Source organism: Syngnathus acus, chromosome 6, assembly GCF_901709675.1.
Source record: "Syngnathus acus chromosome 6, fSynAcu1.2, whole genome shotgun sequence".
NCBI lineage: Eukaryota > Metazoa > Chordata > Actinopteri > Syngnathiformes > Syngnathidae > Syngnathus > Syngnathus acus.
This window is the reverse complement of record NC_051092.1, coordinates 14,830,570-14,855,098: the sequence shown is the minus strand read 5'-3', so window position 1 is coordinate 14,855,098 and position 24,529 is coordinate 14,830,570. Positions and strand designations below refer to the sequence as shown.

Sequence of the window (24,529 nt, the reverse complement as noted above, 5' to 3'; positions counted from 1 at the left end):
TGTCTGCTGGTTTCGGCGTACAGAGCTCTATAACGCCGTCCGGAGGGGAGTAGTTCAAACAGACTGCAACCTGGGTGAGATGGGTCTGAAGAGATGTTACTTGCACGTTTCCTGGTCCTGGACAGGTACAAGTCTTGGATCGATGGGAGGTTGATTCCAATTATCTTTTCTCCAGTCCTGATTGTCCGTTGCAGTCTGTGCTTGTCTTGTTTGGAGGCCGATCCAAACCAGACAGTGATGGAGGTGCAGCGGACAGACTGGATGATGGCAGTGTAGAAGGTCTTCAGCAGCTCCCGCGGCAGGTTGAACTTCTTGAGCTGTCTCAGGAAGTACAACGTCTGCTGAGCCTTCTTCCGAACAGAGTCTATGTGGCCGGTCCATTTCAGGTCCCGAGAGATTGTGGTTCCCAGGAACTTGAAGGTGTCTGTGGCGAGAATAGTATTACTGCGGATAGTGAGGGGTGAAAGTGGTGAAGGGTCTCGCCTGAAGTCCACTGTCATCTCCATGGTCTTGAGCGGGTTCAGCTCCAGGTGGTTTTGGCTGCACCAGTGGACCAGCCGCTTTGGGGGGAATTTTTAGCAGCATGGGCGATAATTAGAGGTATCAATGTTTTTTTATTTATGTCATCGCTAACACACCGGGCGATTATTAGAATATTGGCGATAATTAGAATAAATACGGTAATTGATTAATAATTAGGGCGGCACGAGTGGTTACCACATCCGCCTCGCATTTTCCTCTTTTTGGTAATTTGCAAATATCATTCCTTTATACATTTTTTTAAATAGAACTATATTTCTGCTTTCCTTCATTTTATCTTCTAGCCCATTCCACACAGTTACTCCATAGAATGATATGCACCTGCTCCTGAGATTGGTGCGAGCATACCCCTTATCAAAGTTGCCTTTTCCTCTCAAATTATATCCCTTATCTTTTTAAATAAATACATTTTGAATGTTCCCTGGGAGTTTTTGAGTCTTTCCTCGATACATTATCTGTGCCAGTCTATTTGAATAAGTCCATTAGCTTTAAAGCGTTTGATCTTAAAAACAAATTATTTGTATAATCTTGAAATCCAACCTTGTGTTCTCATAGTTTTTTTCTGTAGTATAATTGTTAGAGTGGTGCTCACTCTAACTTATTTTTGCAAGAACCACACGGGAGACAGTATGCCCTTTTTAAGCACTTGCAAATGGAGAGTCATTCGTCGCTGTGCGTACAGCGATGATCGAATGAAGTCTGACTCAGGCCTCTTGCAAGAGCATTTTTATTGAGAGAAACAGGGTGGGGTGAGAGTGGACAGGATGGGGTTGAAGCCCCTGACCTCTGGTCAAAGCATAGCAGGGGGTGTTTTACGACGTTGTGTAAACAGAACAACTTTGATTGCTTCCTCTGCATCTGGTCAATCAGCTCAAAAAGATCTTAGCACTTTGTTCTACTACTTTTGTTAAGACAGGACAAGGTAGGTTAATTATTACAGGTTACATTCCAACATAAGCACAGGATCAAACTAATCTATCAACCCTAACATATCCCTCCTGTTTATCATATGATTGTCACCCCAATCAACAAATACAAATACATGAAGAAAGAAGAATAGTAAAAATAATATTAAAAAAAATCAATAAAAAAACAGATGATAGGGGACGGGTTAGGGATCGTGAAGGATGATACATGATAAAAACAACAAACAATGACAGTAATAATTTCCAGTGAAGATGAGGTGTTTCTTCAATACTCCAGTCCAAATTTAGTGTGTGAGTGAACAACCTGCGGCAAGATGTTTTAATGCAGGAAAAGTCTCACACGGTCCCTCTGCCTGAGGCGACCAGAATTGTCATGTCTCGTCCCCAGTTTTGCTATGTGTCTAGGTTGCCATAGTTTCTGTTCGCGTCGCCCCTCCCTTCCTGTGTCACCTCAATCAATGTAACCGCGGTCACCTGCCTCGTGTTTCGTGTTTTGTATTTAAGTCCTGTCTGCCCCTCGCTCACCGTCGGATCATTGCATGTGTTACTGTCATGATGTCTGTTTGGTTCCTGTTCCTGTCTTTGGTAATGTTACCCTGTCTTTTCGTTCCACGTCTTTTACGGTCAGTCCTGTTGGTTTTGTTAGTAAGTCATGTCAGTTTGCCGAGTCTTTTTGAGTTTGCTCCAATAAACCCTGGTCCAAGCTGCACTTGGTCGCCCTGCTCCATTTCCACCCCGCATTCGTGACAGAATGATCCGACCATCACAGCAACCAGCGCTTGGACCCTCCACCACCAGCTCCCACTGCGACGCCCGATCCACGTCCATCGTCCGTGCAGGTTCCAGCGCGATCGGCTCCGCTGTCGCCATCGGACTTCGCTGCCGCGACGCCGGACCCGCGGTCGCCGGACCCGCGGTCGCCATCGGAGTGCTTCTGGCGACAGCAGCTTCGCGGCGCGATCGGACTTCGCTGCCGTAACGCCGGACCCGCGGCCGCCATCGGAGTGCCTCCTGGCGCCATCAGACTCGCGGCCGCCAACGGGCTCCTCCCCGGCGTCACCGGACCCGCGGCATTGCTGGGCCTCGTGCCAACAATGCCGGACCCGCGATCGTCACAGACCCTGCTCCCACTGCTGAACACGGACTCCTGCTGCTGCGTGCAGCTCTGGCGTACGAATGCCGCTGATCGCGGTCCGGACTTTCAAATGTGGCTGATTGCGGCGAGGACTTTTTTTTTTTTTAGCCGCCCGAGTGCGGTTTTGTGTGAGTGGCCGCCCGAGAGCGGTTTGTGTGAGTTGCCGCCCGAGTGCGGTTCAGGTTCTGTGTGAGTTGCCGCCCGAGTGCGGTTCAGGTTCTGTGTGAGTTGCCGCCCGAGTGCGGTTCAGGTTTGTGTGAGTTGCCGCCCGAGTGCGGTTCAGGTTCTGTGTGAGTTGCCGCCCGAGTGCGGTTCAGGTTCTGTGTGAGTTGCCGCCCGAGTACGGTTCAGGTTCTGTGTGAGTTGCCGCCCGAGTGAGATTCAGGTTCTGTGTGAGTTGCCGCCCGAGTGCGGTTCAGGTTTGTGTGAGTTGCCGCCCGAGTGCGGTTCAAGTTTGTGTGAGTTGCCGCCCGAGTGCGGGTCAGGTCCCCAGTGCGATTGTGGCCCTGGGCCCCTGAACGCCGCCGAGTGCAGTTCTGTCCCCCCAAGTGCTGCTGATTGCGGTTCAGGTCCCCAGTGTGTGCCGCGATTGTGGCCCTGGGCCCCTGAACACCGCAGAGTGCAGTTCTGTCCCCTAAAGTTGCTGCAGATTGCGGTTCAGGTCCCCAGTGTGTGCCGCGAGTGTGGCCCTTGGCCCCTGAACGCCGCTGAGTGCAGTTGTTTCCACAGTCGCCGCCGAGCGCGGTTCAGGCTGTTTCTAAAACCGGTAGGGTCGTCTGGACTGGTGCGCTTCCCCCCCGCGTGCCGCCGTGGGGGGTTGGGGTTTTGGGACTTCGGGAGCCGTCCCTCGTGGGGGGGGTTCTGTCATGTCTCGTCCCCAGTTTTGCCATGTGTCTAGGTTGCCATAGTTTCTGTTCGCGTCGCCCCTCCCTTCCTGTGTCACCTCAATCAATGTAACCGCGGTCACCTGCCTCGTGTTTCGTGTTTTGTATTTAAGTCCTGTCTGCCCCTCGCTCACCGTCGGATCATTGCATGTGTTACTGTCATGATGTCTGTTTGGTTCCTGTTCCTGTCTTTGGTAATGTTACCCTGTCTTTTCGTTCCACGTCTTTTACGGTCAGTCCTGTTGGTTTGTTAGTAAGTCATGTCAGTTTGCCGCGTCTTTTTGAGTTTGCTCCAGTAAACCCTGGTCCAAGCTGCACTTGGTCGCCCTGCTCCATTTCCACCCCGCATTCGTGACGAGAATGCTATCAATAAAAGACATAAGAAAAACAGAAACAGTACATCATTGTATCCATCACTTGCGAAGCATTTTCGATGGTCAAATCATTAAGTTTCTGTAAAATATGTACGGCTAAACAGCATCATCGCAATCATCTTTCCGCAGCGCGTCATAGTCATCACATTTGACACGTCTGATATGTTGTATTTGCACCTGTGCTATGGTAGAAGATAAAGATTTTGATACAGCAGACTTCAAACACGGGACAACACAGGTCGTAAATAAGCACAATAACACCAGCACAACAAGCACAGGAGTCACAAAATTTCAACAGCAGTTGCCACCAGTTGCCAGAGAATAGCCATGAAAAGAAATCCCATTGATGTGGGACTTTGTCTTTTGACATGGCCCGCTGTTCTTCAGTGAATTCATGGCGTCGTTGATGCGTGTCATTTTCTCCTGGTATGTATGTGCAACAGGAAGTCCCAATAATGTGGCACACGCCACCTTGTGCTGCCGTCAACAAGTCCAGAACCATCCTGTTTAGCAAGACCATCAGTCTAATAGCCTGAACCTTTCTATTTTTTCCATCGTTGACTTGCCGTGAGAGATTCACAAAGGATTGAAAACGATAGTTCAGTGTCTCGATGAAGAGTGATTGTTTTCCAACTCCGATCCAAGGAAAAAGCGCATGAACAACTTTGTCTCCGACGGACCATACTTTATGGTCGTCTGGAACATTCGCACCCCAGACAGGGTCATGAGGGTCAAAGGTTGCAACCGCCCTGCGTCGACGTCCAGAAGAGTTGTGTGCTGTCGTCAGCTGATGATGTTGTATCCTGTAGGTGTGGTCTGTCACCCACACTGGTGCACACACTCCTGTCCAGTTGGCGGGCAGCATCGGACAACTCTTGTGACCACAAAGCCACGATCCGTTCTGAATGAAGTACGTCCCGTCCGATGGTGCAGCCATGTTGGTAGGAGAGCCCTTACGCCTTGAAATGGCTCTCCCATCCTGGCACTCAGCGGTGATGTCCAAAGCTCCCATCCAGTTTCCTCCTGGAGAGCAGTCGTTAATGCATTCGTGGGTTTCATTTTCTTCGATGAAACACGTGTAGTCCATTCCAGGTAGCCTCTTTGTTTAGGCCACTTGTGGCAACTGTCGTCCTTCAACAGTCACATTGGGATTAATCCATAAGAGTTCGATCACAGATTCATTTCTGCGAGTCCAGGGCGGTAGGGGTAGCGTCACTGACTGTGACAGCACGGTGTTGAAATCCAACTCCACCTATAGATGTCGTGCATTTCGCTTCGGTGACAGTCATTGTTCTGGCCTCCGGGTGAACTTGAGTTTGGAACACACAGCATCCCTCCTGTGTGTGGGATCGCACAGTGAACGTCACACACCGGTACCAAGTGTTGGTTTCGTATGGGTTTCTGGGGTCCCATTGACCAGTCCTCAAAGTTCTCATCGTGTGACCATCGTTTTCCACGGTTGACATTGTCAATCGGTCCATTCAGATGAGCCCATAATCCATAGCACGCTCCAACCACAACGCAGCAGAGGATCCACCTGGCATGTGGAGCCCCGTTGCTACTAGGATGGCAGAAACACCGATATTTCCCATTGCCAAGTCAGAGTGGGGATCTTATGGATTCCATTCTTCACCAACATTGAGACGCCCCGCCCTAAACAACGAGGCCCCTTTGGAGTCAGACTTCCCCATAACTCCGAAAATGGGGTACAGCACTCTCTGTAACGTCCAGTGGCTGAGGTGAAACTTCGCTGGGCCTTCCAGCAATGTTCAGTGCAGTGGGGGTAGTCAGCAAGACGTGGAATGGTCCCTCCCACCATGGCTGGCCCAGTTTGTCCTTTTTGATGACTTTTATGTCGTCCCAGTCTCCTGGCTTGGAGCAGTTGTTGACCTGTGGGGAAGAAAGATCAGGCAGCAGTAAATTTGCATTTGACACATCTTTCAGTTTGAGTGCTCTGATCATGCCAAGGACTGTTCTTCGTCTGTTCTTTGCAATTCTTGTAGTCAATTTTATTGCCCTTTTGAACTGGGCAGATAGGAGTGTTTGCGGGAAGAGTTTGAGCACTTCCTAATGAGTCCTCCCAAAGACCATTCATGACAGGGGCTTTCCCATTTATTGCCTCCTGTTTTAAAGGAGATTCTCTGATCTTGGTTGGATTTGTACTGGGGTAATGGACATTAAAAGTCCAACATCAGATGGGCCCTTTGTCCACAGTTTCTCAGGAAGCCCAGCCAATTCCCCCTCCTCCTTTTCATTCAAACAAGTGTTGATTAGCCAGGGAAGCGCATAAGCGCGTGCCCTTAACACCTACACCACTTCCTCATTGCTTATTTAGTCACTTTTCAATCATTTTCCAATTGTTTACAGCAAAAGTTTGAAAAGCTTGAGAAAATTTTAACTTAATGGTATGACGCCAAATGTATTAGAGAATTCATATGTCGTAAAGTGTTGTATTTTTACTATCTTTCACTATCTGCCCTACTCCCTCCCTCCTTCTGAGGCTTGGCAACGCCCATGCCTCACACCTTGACAAACGTTTTTGGGAGAATGTGTTCTTTACTACATATGATTCTATCATCATTTAATTTGACTTTCTTTCCAAAACGCTTCTCAATTTCCCAGTTCACACATCTTCTGCATGTGTTACTGGTTCTCCAGTTTTTTCTCTAGTTAATTATCAATCCAAAAGCAACCCTTTTTGTTTTTTTCCCTTAGCATTTAACTTACTCAAAACTAACTTACTCTACTAATTTTCCATAGTAGCCTCCAACAACTTCAACCATTCGACCTGTATTTTCCTTTCATTCAGGCAATCATTCATCAATGCTCATTGCATCTCACACACAGTCTCCAAAAAGGAGTCTTTCTATCACATTGGTCCCAATTCATCCAAGCTCTCCACACAACATTCATATACCATTTTCAACTCAAGGTTCCTGATAGAACAATCCACCAGTCCAAAAAAAACTCAACACAAAAAAAAACTGCTGGCAAATTAATCAGAATTTTTTTCTTTGTTTTTAAATTTAAAGAACTCAATCTCTCAGATTCAGCTCGCATATAGAAGTTTGTATAATCTTATAACACAACCAATCAATTATTCCTATTAAATGTAGCATTCCAATGTCTTAAATTCACAATTTTGCTTCTTCCAATTCCATAAAGCATGTTCTGTCGTTTTTTTTTTTTTTTACGAATTTCTCATGAGGGCTCGACACTAACATGCACAGTTTCTGCTCGCAAACAGATTTCTCTCTTTTCCTCTCATTTTTATCTTTCAAAATCGTTTCTGTTCTGCGGTGCAAGTTGGATAGACCACAGTCTAGCAAATTTCTTTACACTAAAAGTTTAGCCAATTTTCATCATTTTAACACATACGCACACACATGCACAGCTCTCGCGCGCGAAAGGTAGGTCCCAGCACAAATGATTCGTCACAGGCTGGCCATTTCCTGCAGTCGATCATGAGCTGGTCCCTCTCACGCACACGAGAACAGCACATTCTAATTTTTTATTTATCTTCTAGAACAGGGATGGGCAAACTACGGCCCGCGGGCCACATCCGGCCCACGGAACCGTTTAATCCGGCCCGCCAACCCTGAACAAATTGTATTATTAAACATTTTTTTTGGTCATTTTGCCTGCAATGACTGCGTTTCCCCAGTAGATGGGGAACCGCTCGCCTGCGCATTTACTACCGGAAGCCGTGTCAGAAAGCTCGGTGCACACTCACAAGTGCGTGTACGTACTCAGTAGTACGGACATGGCGCACTCGCGCTCTATTTGTATCAGTCCCGAATTTAGAGCGTGGGCTGTGACGACAGCATTCTTGTAATTCGCGCGCTGAGCTTTCAGATACAGTTTTACGCTAAAGCCACCCACAAACCTTCCCCTGGAATCCTTCTATTAAAATGAGTCGTCCAAGGAAAAGCAAGGTGGACACAGTGCCGAGTGTTTAAAAAAGAGTGGCCAATTTGGCTCGACGTACGCGACGTGACGTTCAGCCACATCAACATCAACCCGTCACAGTAAATGGACCAACACCTCGGATCTCTCCTAAGAATTGCCACAACAAATTTTACTCCAGACTATGACGCACTAGCAAAAAAGGGAGACCAACAACACTGTTCCCACTGAAAATGAAGGGGAGGCTCTCTTTTTGAAGCTTTCAACCACACTTTAACACAATGCACTTCTCTCTCTTTTCTTTCCTTTCTCAATCCCTTTGGCTTCCTAGCCACACTCCCCTCCAAAGGTTCTACCACAACGTTCCACATTTCAACTTGCAACTTTCCTTATACTCCATACTTTTTCTTCCACTTCGGCATGTATTGCATACAATTAAGAAATCTACTCGCCATGAACTTCTCATCTCCTTCAAGAGCTAGAGATTTACCGTTTTTATTTCCCATCTTAACTTGGTATTTTAGGTTTATACCATTTTCTTTTCACTATTTTTTCTTTCTTTGAGGATCCTCAATGCAGGTTTAAATTGACCTTTCCACAAATTCTCTTTGTAGCCAATTTATCCTACCAGTCATACTAAACCACACAAACTCCAGCGCGTTTTATTTTTAGGCCTATCCAGGATGGGTGTAAAACCCTCCCAAACAGCTTGGAAAGAAAACGGACAAAAAAAAGAATCTACGCCCTTCTTCAATTAGGAAAAAGAAGCTCTGTTTTTTCTTAGCCCGTTCCTTCCATTGGGACTAGAATCCCAGCTGTTTCTTGGCTTGGAAAAACCAAAGCCGTATTTCTCATAGCTCGGACAAACCAAAGCCGTATGTCTCGTAGCTCGGACAAACCAAAGCCGTATATCTTGTGCAACTTTAACTTTTTACGCGTTTCACAACAACACTATCACACAACTTTAGGGCTTTAACTTACTTGTCCCCTGGTTCCTTGCACTGCCGGACCTCGTCAATCCACCTCTGTCAGACGAAGGCAGACCTAAGATGCTGGCCCAGCGAAGAATTCTCTTCCCAGGACTTTGTTTTCCAGGTCCTCCTAATGGACGCTGGCTTGTCGACAATGCAGCACGTCCTCCTCCGTCAGCCAGATGGCGGGTATGAGAGAATCCGGGTCATGGCACCAAAATGTTAGCGTGGTGCTCACTCTAACTAACCAGCTCAGTGGCCTAGTGGTAGAGTGTCCGCCCTGAGACTGGAAGGTTGTGGGTTCAAACCCCGGCCGGGTCATACCAAAGAATATAAAAATGGGACCCATTGCCTCCCTGCTTGGCACTCAGCAGTAAGGGTTGGAATTGGGGGGTTAGATCACCAAATGATTCCAGAGCGCGGCGCCGCTGCTGCTCACTGCTCCCCTCTCCCCCAGGGGATGGATCAAAATCACACGGGGATGGGTCAAATGCAGAGGACAAATTTCACCACACCCAGATGTGTGTGTGACGATCATTGGGACTTTAACTTTAACTTATTTTTGCAAGAACCACACGGGAGACAGTATGCCCTTTTTAAGCACTTGCAAATGGAGAGTCATTCGTCGCTGTGCGTACAGCGATGATCGAATGAGGTCTGACTCAGGCCTCTTGCAAGAGCATTTTTATTGAGAGAAACAGGGTGGGGGTGAGAGTGGACACGATGGGGTTGAAGCCCCTGACCTCTGGTCAAAGCATAGCAGGGGGTGTTTTACGACGTTGTGTAAACAGAACAACTTTGATTGCTTCCTCTGCATCTGGTCAATCAGCTCAAAATATCTTAGCACTTTGTTCTACTACTTTTGTTAAGACAGGACAAGCTAGGTTAATTATTACAGGTTACATTCCAACATAAGCATAGGATCAAACTAATCTATCAACCCTAACAATAATTAATGGTTTAAAGTGCTTATGTGTGCATTTCCCCATATCTTCACACAGTAAGTCAAATATGGTAAGACAAGACAACCATACAGAGTATACAACATTCTCTGCTCCAGAATATGTTTTGCTACATTAGTTCTAACGTATCTTATATGAGGTTTCCAACAGAATTTATTGTCTAATATTACTCCTAAAAATGTGATCTCATAAACTTGTTCAATATTGACATTATCTATTGTTACTTGAACCTGTGTATCTATTTTACGGTTTTGTCTACATTGATGATGATGATGATGATAGAACTTTATTCATCCCACAGCGGGAATATTCACTCGTCACAGCAGCACATATGAGTGCAAGAATAATACAAGTGCAAGAATAAAACAAGTGCCATAATTTCAAAAAAGGGTAAAAAACAGACAAGGACAAATACAAGTACCGCTAGTAGAGACGAAACACATTAATTTAACAGGTGCCACGCATGTTGTAAAGTCTGACAGCAGAGGGAACGAAGGACCTGCGGAACCGTTCTTTCCTACACCGAGGGTGCAAAAGTCTGCCGCTAACGGAGCTGCTCAGGGATCGCACAATCTCATGGAGGGGGTGAGAGAGCTGGTGGAGGTTGGAGACCTGGAACCTGCTGGATTTTCCAGCACCGCCGTAACCCTTTTAGGCATTGAGTTCGAGGTCTCCAACATCCACCAGCTCCGTGATGTCATCATGGAAGAGTCGAAGAGGATTCCAGCGGCGACCTGTGAAGCTCTGGTAAACTCCATGCCTAAAAGGGTTACGGCGGTGCTGGAAAAAAATGGTGGCCACACAAAATATTGACATTTGGGTCAAAGTTTGACATTTTCAGTTGGGGTGTACTCACTTTCGTTGCCAGCATTTTACACATTCATTGTTGTATTTTGAGTTACTTTGAAGTAACAATACATTTACTTTGCTATCCAAGCTCTACAGTGACGACTTAACATTGTCTCAAAGTGTCATTTCTTCAGTGTTGTCCCATGACAAGATATAATTAGAACATTGCAGAAATGAGAGGGGTGTACTCACTTTTGTGAGATACTGTAAGTCAACGCTCAACTTCTGATGTCAAACAACACGACGGCACACATTACATAATTAACTGCGCGTAACGGTTCCGCTATACTACAAACCGGATTCGGTTGAAGTTGGGAAATTGTGTAAAATGTAAATAAAAACAAAATACAATGATTTGAAAATCCTTTTCAACCTATATTCAATTGAATACACTACAAAGACAACATATCTAATGCTCAAACTCATAAAGTTTATTTTATTTTTCAAATAATAATCAACTTAGAATTTCATGGCTGCAACACGTGCAGTAGAAGTTGGGAAAGGGCGTGTTTACCATTTCGTTACATCACCTTTCCTTTTAATAACACTTAAACGTTTTGGAAGAGAGGAGACTAATTTTCTTAGCTTCTCATGTGGAATTCTTTCCCATTCTTGCTTGATGAACCGCTTCAGTTGTTCAACAGTCCGGGGTCTTCCCTGTCGTATTTTACACTTCATAATGCGCCACACATTTTCAATGGGAGACAGGTCTGAACTGCAAGCGGGCCAGGGGAGAACCTGGACTCTTTTACTTCGAACCCACGCTGTTGTAACACGTGCAGAATGTGGCTTGGCATTATCTTGCTGAAATAATGAAAAAGACGTCGCTTGGATGGCAGCATATGTTGCTCCAAAATGTGTATGTACTTTTCAGCATTTATGTTGCCTTCACAGAAATGTAAGTCACCCATGCCATGGGAACTAATGCACCCCCGTACCATCACAGATGCTGGCTTTTGAACTTTGCGTTGATAACAGTCCGGATGGTCCGCTTCCTCTTTGGTCCGGAGGACACGACCTCCGGTGTTTCCAAAAACAATTTGAAAAGTGGACTCATCATACCACAAAACACTTTTCCATTGTGCATCAGTCCATTTTACATGAGCTCAGGCCCAGAGAACCCGGCGGCGTTTCCGGATGTTGTTCATAAACGGCTTTTGCTTTGCATGGTAGAGTTTTAACCCTCACTTACTGATGTAGTGACGAACTGTATTTACTGACAGTGGTCTTCTGAAGTTTTCCTGAGCCCATTTGGTGATATGCTTTCCACACTCATGTCGGTTTTTAAAGCAGTGCCGTCTGAGGGATCGAAGGTCACGGTCATTCAGTCTTGGTTTCCGGCCGTGGCGCTTACGTGCAGTGATTTCACCAGATTCTCTGAACCTTTTGATGATATTATGGACCGTGGATGTTGAAGTCCTGAAATTCTTTGCAATTTTGCTTTGAGAAATGTTGTTCTTAAACTGTTCAACTATTTTCTCACGCAGTTGTGGACAAAGTGGTGAACCTGGCCCCATCCTTGCTTGTGAATGAGTGAGCATGTTTGGGGAGGCTCCTTTTATACCCAATCATGGTACCCACCTGTTCCGAATTAGCTTGATCACATGTGGGATGTTCCATATTGGTGTTTGATTAGCTTTTCTCAGCTTTCTCAGTATATTTTGCCACCTTCCCCAACTTGTACTGGACCTGTTGCAGCCATGAAATTCTAATTTAATTATTATTTGGCAAAAAACAATTAAGTTTATCAGTTTGAACATTAAATATGTTGTCTTTAGTGTATTCAATTGAATATGGGTTGAGAAGGATTTTCAAATCGTTTTAATGTTTTTATTTACATTTTACACAATTTCCCAACTTCAACCGAATTCGGTTTGTAAATCACCATAAATGAAATGCTCTCGGCAACACACCAAACACAAGTCATAGAGACAACAAAATACATTTGCTGGTGACCGTTAGTCACCGTGCCGCTGCGTAACGGCTACTCGTACGATGCGAGGCAAACTTAAAGGAGCGCGCCGAAGCTATCAATCAAACGGCGAACACGCGAAACAAACCGCGATCAGACAAACGGCACAACAGTAGACAGTAGTAACAATGAAATGTATATACTCACTTTGTGTCAAAGACGCACATGATCACAGCAACATACTCAGTCGATACCAGCAACCTTTAACTTACCGCTGCGCACAAGTGAATGGGCATAATGTCTAGACACCGAATGTAGGACGACCCCCACTTTTTCAGTCTTATTTCAATGCAAAAAACATCATCTTATATTCGGGCCAATACGGTACTTTGATTCAGGCTACAATTGCGAGCGCCATTACAAGAATGATGCGATAAACACATTACAATACACATTATGATAACCAATATTGATGGATTAGTCGTGCGGTAACATGAGGTTCCGCTGTTCGATTCCCGCTCTGCCTGAGTTACGTAGGTCGCACCTGATTATAAGTCGCACCCCCGGCCAAACTATGAAAAAAAACTGCGATTTATAGTCCAGAAAATACGGTCTTTGAAGAGAGCTAATTTCGACCTATATAATCGACAGGCTGAGGCTTCTGTCAGACCCTAGTTCCAAATCAATCAATCAATCAATCAATCATTCAATCATTGTCGAGTGGGATTACTTACTCAATTTAACTCTGTACTTGGTGTTTCAGTGAAGCCTGTGGATCACACTATCATCATTGTGGCCACAGTCGTGTTCGTCGCCACCATGGTGCTATCGGTGGGCGTTGGCATTTTTGTTTACAGAAGACAACAGGCCCAATTGTTGTAACGGAATGTCACCGCGGCAACAAGCGAATGGTGAGTAAGATCGGTCATCAATATTCAGTATTCAACACATCTATTTCAGTTGTGGTGCAAGTTTTACAAAACAATTTGTTTCAATGAATGAATCTTTATTTTTAACATGATTTAAAGAATAAAAACAATAAAAAACAAACAACATAAAACAAACAACAAACAATATATATCACTGTTCAAAAAGGAGTAGGAAGAAGCCTAGGCTTAGCATGTCCTACCACTATCCATCACTTAGTTCCAAGTGAGAACATTAAAACTTCAAAAGAACAAAAGTAAAACAACAAAAATATCTTATAATCCAAAAGCTTAACAGTAGTCGCCTTCATTTTCCTCTTTTTGGTAATTTGCAAATATCATTCCTTTATACATTTTTTTAAATAGAACTATATTTCTGCTTTCCTTCATTTTATCTTCTAGTCCATTCCCCAAAGCTACTCCATAGGATAATATGCACCTGCTCCTGAGATTGAAGCGAACTGTACATGTACAGGATGGGGTTGAAGCCCCTGGCCTGCTGATCAAAGCATAGCAGGGGGTCTTTTACGACGTTGTGTAAACAAAGCAACTTTGATTGCTTCCTCTGCAGCTAGTCAATCAGTTCAAAAGATCTTAGCACTTTGTTCTACTACTTTTGTTAAGACAGGACAAGCTAGGTTAATTATTACAGGTTACAGGCTGCCGACGCTCTCTTAACCCAGTCTTACAGGATGACCTCCTCTGCCTTGGAGGCAGACTGAAGAATGCGGATGTGGCCATTGAACTTAAAAACCCCGTCATTCTCCCAAAGGATCCTGGGAGGCAAGCGGCTCGTTAACTCAACTATCCACAAGTGCGTCACCTGTCACAGACTTAGAGGACGGATACAGGTACAGCAAATGGCAGATTTGTCCGCAGCGCACCTTACAACCTGCCCTCCCTTCACGTATGTGGGCCTGGATGTTTTCGGACCCTGGCACATTCCCACCAGACGCACCAGAGGGACGCAACCTAAGAGCAAGTGCTGGGCCATACTATTCTGCTGCATGAGCTCCAGAGCAATTCACATCGAGGTGATTACCTCAATGGACACCTCAAGTTGAATAAACGGGTTGAGGCATTTCTTTGCCATAAGAGGACCAGCCAAACAACTGAGGTCAGACTGCGGCACAAATTTCCTTGGGGCCTGTAAAGAACTTGGGCTGAGTGTAGATCAACCAGACAGCACGGTGCAGCGGTACCTGCACAAACAAGAATGCTTCTGGGTGGTTAACCCGCCTCATGCCTCACACATGGGGCGTTCATGGGAGCGACTCATTGGTGTAGCCCGAAGAATCCTTGATTCAATGCTCCGTGATCACAGCACTCGCTTAACTCATGAAAGTTTGTCTACACTAATGGCAGAAGTGATTTTGGCCACTTTACTGTAGTTAGTCATTCTAATGTCACTTTAGACTGTTCTGTCATGTTACTCGGCTGTATGTCATGGCATATTTATTTCAGACACCTTCAACTTTGCACAACACTCTTGCTCATGTTGGTCAGAGCACAAAATAAAGACACAATCTTGTCAAGGCATGTTTTGTCTTGACCTTGGCATGGCAACACAATATTGAATGGTACTTTTGTTGACAAAAATGTGTGTTTTGTTCTGACAGTTGCAATCACCCTTTCCACATGAATTCGGAGATGGGCAATTTTCTTTGTGTTTTCCACATCTCTAGTTTCCAACTGACAGTGTCCTTTTGTGAAGGCAGGGATCTTTACCCCAGCACACATCCTCAATATCAAAGCCACGATCAGCGAACACCACATCTCTGGGTAGTAATTTATGAAAATGCAGAGAACACACTCATCGACACCGAGATTGTGTGGAAAGTTATGTTTGGTTGTCTTGCAGCAGCGACCCATGCTCGCCGCCGACGCTTATGAGTGATTCCATCCTGTACAGGGAGAGGAGTGAAACCGCGTTTCCAAAAATGGATGAAGTGAAACCAATCACACAGGAAGCTAAAGCTGAAATTCAGGACACGGACATCACTGCAGGTGAGGGTAAGAGTGTTGAAAAAGCTGAAGTTCAGGACATAGACATCATTGCAGGTAAGGGTCAGAGTCTTGAAAATACCCAATATCCAAAGAGGGAAAGGAGACCACCTAAGTACTATCATGATTATGAATGTAAGATCAAATGTGATGATGGATCACGTGAAGTGATCACTGAAATGTATAAAATTCTATTTATAGCACTTAACCTGCTGGTCTTTGTGTCACATTTTAGGAACCCGGGAGTAGTGCCTGTAAGTTAAATGAACGTGAAAAGTAAATTAGCTACAGCATGAGGTTTACATTTATTTATTTTCATTTATTAATTTATTGTGTAATATGAAACCTCGGATTTGAAAGGGTTTCTCATTTGTTGGACTATAACTATATGTTATTATTATTATTTGTTTACAAGGCAGTAAGTGGTTGCAGTTTGATTTCATACCCAGGAAGCACAATTGTGTCTGTGATTACAAAGGAAAGAGCATCTCATGTCACAAGTCGTTCAGAAAGAGAATCATTTTTATTGTTATAATTGAATGCGGGTAGCGAGGATGGAAATCTTGCATTTAGACATTGATGGACACATTTTCTAAGATTTCTATGATTAGGACTGAATGCTTGATAAACAGAAAATGCAAACAAGTTTTCTTTTGGAAGAAAAACAAGTTGGTTTCTATGGTCTTGGGTTACATCTTCAGGAAGCCCAAGTGGTGGACTGGATGGTGGTCCGAGTAGTGGTCCAGATGGGTTGTGTTCATAAGCAGTAACAGGTTGTGCGAGTGGACAAGGTGGTGGTCTAGGTGGGCTGTTTTCTTCTGGAGCAATTGGTGTTCGCCAGGCAGGTCTTGGTGGAAGTCTAGGCGATGGTTTAGGTTTGCGAGGTCAAATTTCAGGTTGATTGTTTTCATCCAGAGTAACAGATGATCCAGGTAGTGATCCAGGTTGGCAGGGTGCTATTCCAGGTGAGTTGTTTTTAGCTGGAGTAAACCGTAATGGCAGGGGGTGTCCTGAAGGTGGTCCAGGTGGTGGGGTAGGTTGGTAATTTGGTGTCCAGGTGGTTTTCATCCAGGAAAATAGGTGGCTGTACTGGTGTCTGGTATTATTGGTCTGGGTGGCTAATTGGGATATGAAATAGAATGTGGTCCAAATGGTGGCCCAGCCTGAAAAGGTGGTGGTCCAGGTGAATAATTTTCCTCTGCAGTACCAGGTGGTCTGTGTGACCCCTGGGCTATAAAATTAATTAACCTAATTTTGCCCAGGTGGCCAAATTGGTAGTGGGCCACTTGGCAGATTTTGACCTGGGCCTTATGGACATGGTCTTGGTGGCCAAGGTAGCCATGGTGCCTGAGGAAAATTCGGAAAGAATACTGGTGGACCAGGTGGTCCTGGGGGTCCAGGTGGTCCTGGTGGACTAGGTGGTCCTGGTGGTCCAGGTGGTCCTTCTGGTCCAGGAGATCCAGTTGGTCCAACTGGACCTCGAATACCTCTTGGTCCTGGTCTGCCATTTGCTCCAGGTGGTCCTGGTGGGGGTTGTGGTCCGGGTGGGCCATCTGCTCCAGGTGGTCCTGGTGGGCCTTCTGCTCCTGGGTCACCATCTGCTCCAGGTGGTCCTTGTGGGCCTTTTGGTCCTATTGGTCCTGTCGGTCCTGTTGGTCCTGTTGTACCCTTTGGTCCTGTTGGACCATCTGGTCCATCTGGCCCTGGTGGTCCTGGAGGGCCAGGTGGTCCTGGTGGACTGTCATCTTGAGGAACATTTACTTGTCTCTTTATTTGTGCACCCAGACAGCTGGCTCCTGCAATAGTTGACATTGACATCTCTGTAACCGTTAAATTACTTTTTGTTACCTGGAGTGAGATGACTTACCAAACAGGAGGGCAACAATGAACACCTTGAGAATGATCATTATGGCTTATGATGTCCTGAAAGACAAGTGAAAAGGAACAGTGAAGATATGTCTAGAGCAGTGGTGGCCAACCCGCGGCTCGCGAGCCGCATGCGGCTCCTTGCCTGGTTTCATGCGGCTCCTTTACGTTCATATCAACATTATTCAAGATTCAAGATTCAAGAGTTTTTATTCGCCATGTTTGAGCGTGCCAAACAAGGAATTTGACTTCGGTAAAACACACCCTCTGTTCAACATATAGGTGACTAACAACACTCAGGACATGTGAATAATGGCAAAAACAGTGTAGACAAATTCAAAAGGTGTGAAGAGCAGGATGTTATTGCACAGTAATGCCTCTGAGACTCTATGAGTGGTGTGAGTTCATCAGAGCATGCGTGTTCGCTTCGCTTGAGTTCAATATATATTTATACAGTCAAACCTCAGTTGGGGGTGATAGTTGATGTGTGCTCATGTGTATGATGTGGCTCTTTGCGGTAACACAGTAAAAAATGTGTCTCTTAGTCTCTGACTGGTTGGCCACCCCTGATCTAGAGGAAGTCTATCAGGGAGGCATCATGTGAGAAATGGCTGCTTTGACAGTGTGAGTTTGTCAGGGCTCAGTTTCCATCGCTTGCCACAGGTTACCTAGACCAGGGGTCCCCAACCCCCGCGGACCGGTATCGGTCTGTGGGTCACTTGGTACCGGGCCGCCAAGCCGCACAGAAAAAAAATATATATTTTGTTTATCGACAATAAATTAATTCAGGTCAAGACACTCGTCCCGGTCATGTGACATGTCACCTCAGTCGAGCCCGCGAAGCAAGCAAATATGAGCAAGAAACAGAGATGTTTGGAAAGCTTCTTCGGAATGGGAAAAAAGCCCAATGAGGAGACAGAAGAAGAAGAGGCTACGACTTCTAAGAAAAGGAAAGCTGCATTTAAAAGAAAATTTCTGGAGTCCTATTTAAAATATGGATTTATCGCCAACAGATGACTGACGCACCAAGCCCACTCTGCGTAATATGTGGCGACAGGCTAGCTGACGAGGTAATGAAGCCTTCAAAACTGCTTCGGCACATGGAGACCAAGCATCCTGTATTAAAAGACAAACCTTAACCACTTCGGGTGTCATTGTCTCCGATTACACCTACATGGGACCGGTTTGTTTATGAGAAACAAGCTCAGTGCTCCCACTAATTCAACGTAATGGTGAGTTTTATTTTTATGTCGTTTTTACTTGTTTTTATGCCAGTCGTATCATTTTATTTCATCGTATTTATATATTTATTAAAAATGTATAATTTATTTACATAAATGTATTTATTTACATAAAGGCCGGTCCGCGAAAATATTTCTGACACATAACCGGTCCGTGTGGCGCAAAAAAGGTTGGGGACCACTGACCTAGACTGTCCTTGGCAATAGGGCTTACAACTCTCTGCCAATCTTCATGTCGTTGCTGTTGGAATCCTCATAGCAACCAAAACTATTTTTTTGGAGGTACTTAAAATGTGTGCAATTGCTAATTGCTCATTTATTATACTGTCATTGCTTCAAATGCTACGAACATGACCATCACACTAGCACCAACCATGCTATTCAAAGTCCACAGTCACACTAAGCCCCTGGCACACGCATTGGGAGATGCTAACGGCGCCCTGATACCAGCCCTATTTGTTCCCTTTTTGCATTTGTTTGTGCTTGTGAAAGACTTTTTGTCTTATCAAAACATATTTTATCAACTTCAATTAAGTATTTGTTGTTACGCTACGCTTGGTGACAAGATCTATGCAGAGGACATACTATACAAGGAGATACTCTGCTCTTTCAAAACTGAACCTCCGGTGCAACTGCTGTCAGTTAAGTTGGTCATTACTTGTGCCATTTTTATTGTTTCATTTAGGTAGTCTCATAGTGGCCTACACAAAAAAAGCACATAGTGCTGTTTAATGCAGACAACTCATTCAAAACAGCTTTTAATTAGGTTTTTGTCCATATTAGAGAGTCTGATTGCACGAACTAGCTTAAAGTAAAATGTAGTCAACCGAGTGTTGTTCTTTTATTCAACTTTGTGTGAGGTGTACCATTTTTTAACATTGATGTTGTATTGGGTGTGTCATTGTTTTTCCATGTTTTTTAATGTGTGTGTGTGTGTTCATCATTCTAAATTATTGTGCATACCATCAAGTGACACACGCACATACGCACGCACACACACGCACACACACGCACACAAATCGTATTTCACCATAATAGCCGAATTAAGCTTTAAGACCTGCGGTGTGAACATAGCCGTAAAGAGAGAAAGTACTCACCACGCTTAGTCAAGTTGGCTCTTGGAGACCCTTTCGGCTCTTGCGTTGGTATTGGTCCTACTCCCGTGAACCTTCTATCTCCTCAAGGCGTTCAGCAGAGGTTTTAAATCATTGGTCCGGCCGCCTTTAAGGTGTAGCCTTTAAGGTGAGGCATTTAATTGCTTCTTCATTCATTTTAACAAAATTGCATTAATTAATTAGTTTCCATTGGTGCAATCCTGCCAATTGGCATTTTTTTCTTCTGCCACTTTAAAGTTAATTAAGTTACTTTGAAGTGAATAGGGCAGACAAAAGGTCACCGACGCTGTAGCCTTTTGTGGTTGTACTTGGAGTTCTCTTGTTTTCAAACAACCTGTATGCTGGGTACATGTTTCCTTTTTTTATTCGCTTGGTAAACAGCAATGACTAATCAGGATGAAATTGCACACTTGGTACAGAAAGGACAGTGGGGTGTGTTAAGAATATGTACCCATAAGCAAAAAGAGGGGAAGAAGATACAAACCTATCTGACCCGCTGTGAAAAAAGTAATTGCCCCCTAAACTTTATCGGGAGAGATTTGTTTCAGAATTATTCTGACAAATACGTTTGTGATTTTCACACGTGTTTTTTGGATACACAAATATATTCGTAATTTTCGCATTGTTTTTGGATCCACAAATATTTTCAGGATTTTCACATACTATGTTTTTTATTGTTGTGTTTGCAGTTATCGTCTTTCGGCTGTTCCCGTTAGGGTTCACCACAACAGATCAATCGTTTCCATCTGACTCTGTCCTCTGTATCTTCCTCTGTCACACCAACCACCTCTGCATGTGCACCACATCCATAGACTTCCTCTTTGGCCTCCCTCTTCTTCTCTTGCCTGTTGACTCCATCCACAGCATCCTTCTGCCTATAGTATACCTCAGGTCCCGGGTAGTGTGTGTATTCATCATTTGTAAATATTCAATTCTGTGTTTGAATTGTCAAATATGCTAGCTACCAAGAAGTGTGTAGCTACAGACCCGCCTGCCACACGCAATAGAATAACGGGCGCGAAAGCTACATTGTAATCCTCAATCCGTAAACGGTGGCCTGATGGGTGGAGAGCTGAGCCTGGCTGTGGCACAGAGGTTTCACAATCCAGACAGAAGTCCAAACACTTTCCACACCATAGGAGTAATCCATCCGTCCGTCCGTCCGTCCGTCCGTCCGTCCGTCCGTCCGTCCGTCCGTCCGTCCGTCCGTCCATCCATCCATCCATCCATCCATTTTCTGTCCCCACGGGGGTCACGGGCGTGCTGGAGCCTATCCCGGCCGTCATCGGGCAGTAGGCGGGGTTGAACCGGGGTCCAGCCAATCACATGGCACACAAAGACAAACATCCATCCGCACACTCACTCACACCTATGGGCTATTTGGAGTGCCCAATCAGCCTACTAAGCATGTTTTGGGATGTCGGGGGAAACCGGAGTCTCCGGGGGAAATCCACGCAGGCATGGGGAAAACATGCAAACCGGGCCAGAAGTGAAATCGATCCCACAATCTCTGAACTGTGAGGCGGACGTGCCACCTGGTGCCCCACCGTGCAACGCATTAATGATAAAGAACTAGGAAAATGTAACAGGGCATTCCAGAGCTCTGAAGCCCAAATAGAGATTGCTCCCGAACCTGCTCTTTTTGGCTCTTGGAGTCAATAAAAGATCAGGATTTTGTGAACCAAGGTTTCGGGATGGAACATATGGATGGAACATAATCAATAACAAAACAGTAAATGAATCAAATCAACATATACATGGTGGCTGACTGTGGCAACCTGTTCAAGTATTCCTCTAAAACAGAGGAAATGCTCAGGAAATGCCATAAAAGACAGTACCTACTCAGAAAATTTCAATATTTTGGGGTCAACAAGGACATTCTCACCACATTCTATTCTGCCTTTATTGAAAATGCCATAACCTTTTCATTCATTTGCTGGTCTCGCGTCATCAGTTTGCAAAACAGAAATTACATGCTCAAATACAGTTAAAAAAGGGATACCAAGGTATTTGGGGGTGGCTTTCCGCACTTTGAAAGTGTTGTGTTTGCAAATGATTGCACTTCTGATGTCTTCAGACAGCTCCTTTGTTTTCCTGATTTCCAGGAAAGGGTGCCGATACCAGTGACACAGCACACGAGTTTTCGATGTTTTCCTCCCATTGTTTGTTTCAAATGGTTGTTTATCATTTGCTCGTTCATAAAAGACACAAGTTCTCCATTGAAAATAGAAAGTTTCACTTGATTCATTTTTTTTTCAGAAAATATTCCGCATTACCTACTTTAACTCCATTGGTGCCAAAAATGGTTAGCAGGAACTGGACTAATAATGCTGCTTACTCACCGTAGGGAGAAGTTAATCCACCGATGGACAGCTTATGTTACCAACCTCTAGCCAGGCCGACTTCAATACATTCATTTCTCCGCAACATTTTTCCATTATTTTCTGTCCCAACGGTGGAAATTATGGCATGCAGTTGTACCTATGAGTCTGGCAAATGTGTTAAATGCACATGAGAGTGTGGATGGTTGTTTTGTCTATACCAGGGGTGGGCAAACGTTTTGACTTGCGGGCCGAATTGGGTTCTAAATTTTGACCGGGGGACCGAACCAGGTGCAGATGGATGTAGTGTTTGTGTGAAGTAATATAAACGACACGTAAAGGTCATTGCATAAAAGGTTTTGGCCTTTAGTAGGTAGTAAAGCATGGATAATCAAAAAAAGCTTTTTGAAAACAAATGAAATTATTGACAGCATTAAAAAATATATATTTCACCAAAAAACTACGATCTTATTCTCATTAAATAAGACACTGTTATTATGAATAACAGTTTCCATCACTTCAGCGCCTGCAGGTCAGATTTATGAAAGATGTTTATCTAATGAGGCGAAATCACATCAAACGGAAAACATTCTGACCAAATACATCATCTTGAAGAATCTGTGAAAGAATACATCGAAATAAAGTACCGTAATTTTCGGACTATAAGTCGCACCGGAGTATAAGTCGCACCAGCCATAAAATGCCCAAAAAAGTGAAAAAACCCCATATATATGTATGTAAGTCGCTCCTGAGTATAAGTCGCCCCCCCACCCAAACTATGAAAAAAAACTGCGACTTATAGTCCGAAAATTACGGTAATAAAGATATCAAAACGGGAACACGGTGACAGATACCTGAAAACCAGAGCAGAGCTTTAACTCACAAACACCGGTGATGGGACGGTGACGAAACTGCGTACAGACAGGAGGTGGAGCGGCTTGTCCACTGGTGCAGCCAAAACCACCTGGAGCTGAACCCGCTCAAGACCGTGGAGATGACAGTGGACTTCAGGCGAGACCCTTCACCACTTTCACCCCTCACTATCCGCAGTAATACTATTCTCTCCACAGACACCTTCAAGTTCCTGGGATCCACAATCTCTCGGAACCTGAAATGGACCAGCCCCATAGACTCTGTCCGGAAGAAGACCCAGCAGAGGCTTTACTTTCTGAGACAGCTCAGGAAGTTCAACCTGCCACTGGAGCTGCTGAAGACCTTCTATACTGCCATCATCCAGTCTATCCTCTGCACCTCCATCACTGTCTGGTTTGGATCGGCCTCCAAACAAGACAAGCACAGACTGCAATGGACAATCGGGACTGCAGAAAAGATAATTGGAATCAACCTCCCATCTATCCAGGACTTGTACCTGTCCAGGACCAGGAAACGTGCACCCAGGTTGCAGTCTCCGGACGGCGTTACAGAGCTCTGTACGCCAAAACCAGCAGACACAGAGACAGGTTCTTCCCCCAGGCTGTCGCTCTGATGAACTCACACCACTCGTAGAGTCTCAGAGTCATTGCTGTGCAATAACATCCTGCTCTCAACGCTTTATTTTGAATTGTCTGTATTATGTGTACTATGTGTCCACTCTGCATCCATTGCAGCCTGGTCATCCTAGAAGAGGGATCCTGTGGTATCTTCTCAAGGTTTCTCATTTCCCCTAGTAGGAGTTTTGAGTTTTTCCTTGCCCTCCTGGGAGTTTAAGATCAGGGGATGTTTGAGAATATTTGTCAATTTTCGCACATGTCCTGAGTGTTGTTAGTCACCCAAATGTTGAACAGAGGCTAAGATGTACCGAAGTCAGATTCCTTGTTTGGCATGCTCAAACATGGCCAATAAAAATTCTTGAATCTTGAATCTAGTGACCTTAAGAACTTTAAAAGTTAAGATTAGTCGCAAACAGACAGTGCGTCAATGTCCTTGAGCATCCTGCATTGTTTGAAAATGAGAATGGCCGCTAGTTTCACTCCCTGCTATTTGTACAAATTATTTTCAAAATGCATTTTTTTTTTTTTTTACAACAAACTAGAGAAACTCCCCTTCATTTTCAGTGGGAATAGCATTGTTGGTCTCCCTTTTTTGCTAGTGCATCATAGTCTGGAGTAAAATTTGTTGTGGTCATTTTTAGGATAGAACTGAGGTATCGGTCCAATAACCTAGATCTGCGACGGGCTTTTTTGACGTTCATGTGGCTGAACGTCTGCTCACCCACGTAGGTCAAGCCAAATTGTCCACTCTTTTTTAACACTCGTCACTCAGTGTCCACCTTTCTTTTCCTCGGGCCACTCATTTCAACACGAGAAGGTTTGTGAGTGGCTTTAGCGTAAAACTGTATCTGAAAGCTCAGCGCGCAAATTACGAGAATGCTGACGTTACAGCCCACACTCGAAATTCGGCACTTATAGAAATAGAGTGTGGAGTGCGCCTGTTCCATACTACCGAGTACGTACACGCACTTGTGAGTGTGCACCGAGCTTTCTGACACGGCTTCCGGGAGTAAATGCGCGGGCGGACGCTTCCCCAATCTACTGGGGAAACATAGTCATTGCAGGGAAAATGACCATAAAGAAAGTTTAATAATACAATTTATTCTG

General features: G+C 44.8%; 2 protein-coding genes and 1 long non-coding RNA gene across 3 annotated transcripts in view; 2 read left to right on the top strand and 1 right to left on the bottom strand.

Moving 5' to 3' along the window:
* LOC119123962 (major histocompatibility complex class I-related gene protein-like) overlaps positions 1 to 24,529 on the top strand; it is a 106,194-nt gene that overhangs the window by 15,927 nt on the left and 65,738 nt on the right. The gene's annotated exons all lie outside the window — the stretch shown is intronic.
* LOC119124117 lies at positions 1,713 to 23,267 on the top strand. Its single transcript, XR_005098183.1, has 3 exons — positions 1,713 to 1,836; positions 12,575 to 13,370; positions 23,222 to 23,267. It is a non-coding gene; the product is annotated as an uncharacterized LOC119124117 (long non-coding RNA).
* Positions 16,459 to 19,713, bottom strand: LOC119124102 (collagen alpha-2(IX) chain-like). The gene is made up of 3 exons (XM_037253782.1): positions 19,594 to 19,713; positions 17,257 to 17,312; positions 16,459 to 17,185 (listed from the first exon to the last, which is right to left on the bottom strand). Exons 2-3 carry the CDS (start codon positions 17,294 to 17,296, stop codon positions 16,698 to 16,700), a joined length of 528 nt encoding a protein of 175 aa, XP_037109677.1. The 5' UTR covers positions 17,297 to 17,312; positions 19,594 to 19,713; the 3' UTR covers positions 16,459 to 16,697.